Here is a 4,622-nt window from a genome sequence, read left to right as displayed (position 1 = left end):
TACATTTGTGTGTCGGGCCTAATAATGTATAATAATATACATATATTTAAGAAATGTATAATAATAAAATACAATATATTTAAATTATACATATAATTATTAAAAACATATAATACATCATATTATGTTATAATTGTAATCATACATCTTTCAATGTATACATGTGCAAAATTTAAATCGCACGACAAATCGCGAAATCGATATGTCGCGCGCGATCACGATGGATCGAGAATCGCCGTGCACCACCGCGATAACTCGTGGCTCCGTTGGTGCTGATCGCAAACGATAGACGTCAGTAGACACAGAAAGCAAAAGAAGACGGTGGTGATTCTTTTACTCGAGCGAATTTTCTTATTTTCGCGAGCCGGTTGGAGTTCGCGTCGAGTCCCCGTCGCATAAATCGGGACGATTAACTTAGCCGTCCATTTTCCTAACCTCAAAACATCCGAATTCTCGATATCAATATTTTCCTTTTAAGAATCGTTTTGAATCTCTCTCTTTCTCTCGATCTCGCTCGCTTTTCCTCTCTCCCGCATTTCCATCCATCTGTCTTCTCTATTCTGCAAGCTTCGTTCTTCGTTATTTTCACTCTCTATGTTTTTCTATTGCCTTTAAACTCTATTTTTCTCTCTCTCTCTCTGTCTCTCCTCCCTCCGCTCCTTTCCTCTTTCCCCCCGCGCCGTGTCTCTCTGACGTATTGAAAAGTATCCCTTGTCTGCTGTGTGAAGAACGTGATCGTCGTCAACACGCGACATTTAAAGAGCACACACGGTGGACAGACGAGCATTGTGTGGCGTTGTGCGACGTTTCGCTCCGTGGAAGTCCAACTTTTGTGGTACCGAAACTGCCGAGCGGCGGGGACCCCGACGTGTCGCGTAGACGACGATAATTGCTGCGCGCGACGATCGGATTTGGAGTGCGGTGACGAGCTCGCGGTGGCAACGGCTCAGCTTCCTGTCGCCGAGCAAAATAGGCAAAATTCCGACGATTTACGGTCTATGAGCGCCAAGAGTCAGGGGGACCCTGGAGAAGATCACATTTCCAGGTGTCACGAGAGTTGATTGCGTCCTTTAGCGTTCGTAAAAGAGAACAAAAAAAAAAGAAAAAAAAATAAGAAAAAAGGAAATGCTTGCTCTTTTTCGCGGGGAGTAGAGTGTCGTCGCGTGTTTGACAGCGGATTGTTCCGAGAGAGTTTATGTGATCGAGAGACAGACGCTCGGTTCTCCGATTCATACGCGTGTTAAAATCGATCGGCGGATCGAGATGTTCTCATGAAACATTGTGGAGGTTCTTTGGCGCCTTCTATCTTTTCTCTCGCCTTCCTTAGCACGATCTCCCTTTCTTTATCTCTCCTTTTCCCGCTCCGTCACTTCGTCTCTCTCATTCTCACTCGTTCCTACAAAAGATTTGTTTACAGCAACGTAGTACTTTACTTTCGTCATGTGAAATCGCGAAATCGTGAGGCCGTCTATTATTAGCACTTTTGTTTTGGTGCAACGACACTGATCGTCTTATGTCTATTTCTAACAATGTAGATTAATCTCTTTAAACTTTAATTTATTTTGTAACTTTTTTTCCTATAATTCTAAGAATGTTCATTTCTATCAATGTAGATTAATCGTAATTTTCAACTATTCTTCATCTTTTTCTAATTCTTAGAGATTATTATTCTATGATATTTGTTCTTTAATAGTTTCTTTTTTGCTTGATCAGTTTCACATAATCTTTTAAAATGACTAGATATTTTTATATAGACATGAGAAATGACATTTGTACAGACATAAAAACTGAATGTTTTTTGTTTTTAGAAACATATTAAGCAATAAAATTTTATAAATATAAAGTACATTTATTTATAATCATGGAGTAGAAAGTATTAAGGATTTAGTTTACATATATTTTATGTTGTACTATCATTTTTGTAGGGTAGGAGCTGAGAGCCCTTGCAGCGACATGAAGCGCGCAGCTGCAAAGAAGCTCATTGAACGTTATTTTTACCAACTCACGGATGGATGTGGAAATCCTCATTGTGACAATCAGCATTGTGCCTCCAGTGGCAAAGTATGACTTTAAAATCCAATTGTCTAGAACAAACTATAATAGAAATTAAATAATGTTTTGTGCATCTTATTTGATTTCATGCTAGGTAACTAATCTTACTCCAAATCAAGCAGCCGCACAAGCGATACAATTATTTTCGCAAGAAGCAAGACTGTGCGATGGTACACAACCCAGTAAAGTTGCTCGAACTACTATAGAGCCTGGACAAACGTCATTAGCTAAGAGTCTACCTGTAAAAAGTGTTAATTCTACAAGCTCCGATGAAGGTATTTAATTCAATAAAATTTTAATTTTTGAAGCAAAACATCTAATTATTGTATCAGGCAATATGCAAGACTATTCAATTATATTTTAATGCAAATAATACTTTTTCATTAGGAAAACAAGAGTCATATCTTACGGAAGCTAAGCTTCTGGATATTATAGGAAAATGTAAAGCAGAAGATTCATATTCTTTATTAATTCGTACTTTGGGAGAAGTGTTTTCTTCTGGAAAAGCATTAAGTCTCAGTTTTCAAAAGACTGAGAAAAGTAATTCTCCTTTGACGGCACTTCTTGAACGAGCACCAGACAGTCTGTTAAGGCCACCCGCAGATTTGAATAAAGAAGCGGTACGATCTTTACAGGGAGAAGATAAAGAAGAAGATAGCAGTGATCCATCACCTACAGTTCCTAATAATGACGATACTAGTGTTGACTTACCATCGGTCCGTAGAGCTTTTGAAGCGCTTTGGTCTCTGCCAGGTATGAATAAATACGATTTTAGGTATGAATAAATGCTATTTTAATGTCTCGATACCTTTCTAATTAAATCAAACACATATTTTTTCCTCATTTTATTAGGTGAGGTGTTCGAATCAGCTCTGGTCAATGCGCTAGTCACTTTGGCCGATGATATAGAATTAGATCTGAGAGTATTTCGTATGGTACGTTGGGACAGCATGGATAGTTTGTTAAATGTATTTCTCATTGTTTTTGAAATTCCAATGCTCGGAAATAGCGAATATTTGGAATTGGCTCTCCATATGCTGTGTAAAGCGTTGAGCTGTGTACCAGTATTGGCCCAAGCCAAGTTAGCACGCGTATGGGCCAAGCATTGCAAATCGCGACTTCCAAGCCTTCTGCAAGCACTTCAAGAACTCATAACTGTCAAGGTACATTCTCTAGACTTTGTCGATAGCATCTATTTTACTTGCTTAGATCTTAAAACAATAAGTATGTTTATTTCCTGATCATAAAAGATTTGGTATCGCGTTAAAGGTAATTGGAGGATCCTTCACACGTGATTATTGCGTCCAAGATGCAGACACTATTACCGCACCTACGAAAGTTATGAAAATTCTATATTATGCGAGTATGTTGGCTGGTGAATTAGATCCTCCTGAGTTAATTTTGAGCGACGAAGGTGAACCGGCTAGTAGCGACAAAAATACTTCACGATCAGCGGTATCAGGACAGATCCCTCAGGTATCTCTGTTAATTAGCTTAATCTGGCATACATTATTTTGTACGATAAATAAAAGAGCAATATATATTTTAGGATTTACTAGCGACAGAATTAGGAATTACTGCACTGGATGCACGTAAACCTTTCATACCATTTACTGATTTTTACAATGAGCCACTTAGCGATGCCATAGAGATGGACAAAGATTTCGCTTATTACAAAAGCGAAGAGCCACAGAAATTTAGCTTTATGAATTACGCTTTTATTCTCACGCCAGCTACTAAAACTTTGGGCTTGTATTATGATAATCGTATTAGAATGTATAGCGAACGACGTATGAGCTTTTTGCAAACCGTTGTCGGACAACCGACTAATCCATATCTCAGATTAAAGGTTTGTTGATTTGAAGATGAATAACGAGGTGATTAACTTTGGAAAAAACCATCAGTGTGAATTTTGTTTTTAACTTAAACAGGTACGAAGAGATCATTTAATAGATGACGCATTGGTGGAATTAGAAATGGTGGCGATGGAAAATCCATCTGATTTAAAAAAGCAATTAGTTGTCGAATTTGAGGGAGAACAAGGTGTTGACGAAGGAGGTGTATCTAAAGAATTCTTTCAATTAGTTGTTGAAGAGATATTTAATCCTGATTTTGGCATGTTTACTACTCAGGTAAGAATTTGCATGATTAAATAAATTTATGTAACTCTTTTATTTTTGTCTTATTTTGTTTTAGTGTTTAAGGGGATCCTAAGGATAATTAGTCATCCTTAGGATCCCCAAATAGCATTTACACACAGACGATTTACGTGTCGCTGACACAATACTATATCAATATCTCATTCATGCCACACATACACATAAATTTTTGTGTAACAATTACGTTTTAATTTAGACATCTAAGTGCAATTTTAAGAACTCCATTATTTTTTCATACAAACTACTAATCTGAATTGAATTACTATTTCGTAAGTACAGATTGCATAGCTTTTATATGAGGCAAATATTGTCACGACGTAACAAACAGCTCTGTTCAATATGACAGAACGTCATATTGAACAAAAAATGGTAAAGATCTCAATTTCGAAATTTTTTGTCGTTTTCGGCGTA

At 37.3% G+C, this 4,622-nt stretch overlaps 1 protein-coding gene across 7 annotated transcripts in view; it reads left to right on the top strand.

The window, feature by feature from the left end:
* Positions 1 to 254: 254 nt before the first annotated feature.
* LOC108684094 (ubiquitin-protein ligase E3A) overlaps positions 255 to 4,622 on the top strand; it is a 7,079-nt gene continuing 2,711 nt past the window's right edge. Inside the window, exons 1-8 of one of the 7 annotated variants that reach the window (XM_018188183.1) lie at positions 255 to 291; positions 1,926 to 2,061; positions 2,147 to 2,327; positions 2,440 to 2,805; positions 2,905 to 3,215; positions 3,322 to 3,528; positions 3,602 to 3,901; positions 3,984 to 4,184. In XM_018188183.1, coding sequence (XP_018043672.1) covers positions 1,954 to 2,061; positions 2,147 to 2,327; positions 2,440 to 2,805; positions 2,905 to 3,215; positions 3,322 to 3,528; positions 3,602 to 3,901; positions 3,984 to 4,184 — 1,674 coding nt within the window. In that variant the 5' untranslated portion in view covers positions 255 to 291; positions 1,926 to 1,953. The other 6 variants (XM_018188181.1, XM_018188180.1, XM_018188176.1 and 3 more) reach the window with 6 other exon arrangements.

Source organism: Atta colombica, unplaced genomic scaffold, assembly GCF_001594045.1.
Source record: "Atta colombica isolate Treedump-2 unplaced genomic scaffold, Acol1.0 scaffold126, whole genome shotgun sequence".
In the NCBI taxonomy this organism is placed as follows: domain Eukaryota; kingdom Metazoa; phylum Arthropoda; class Insecta; order Hymenoptera; family Formicidae; genus Atta; species Atta colombica.
Note: the sequence above shows the minus strand (reverse complement) of the source record. Positions and strands in the feature narration are given on the sequence as shown.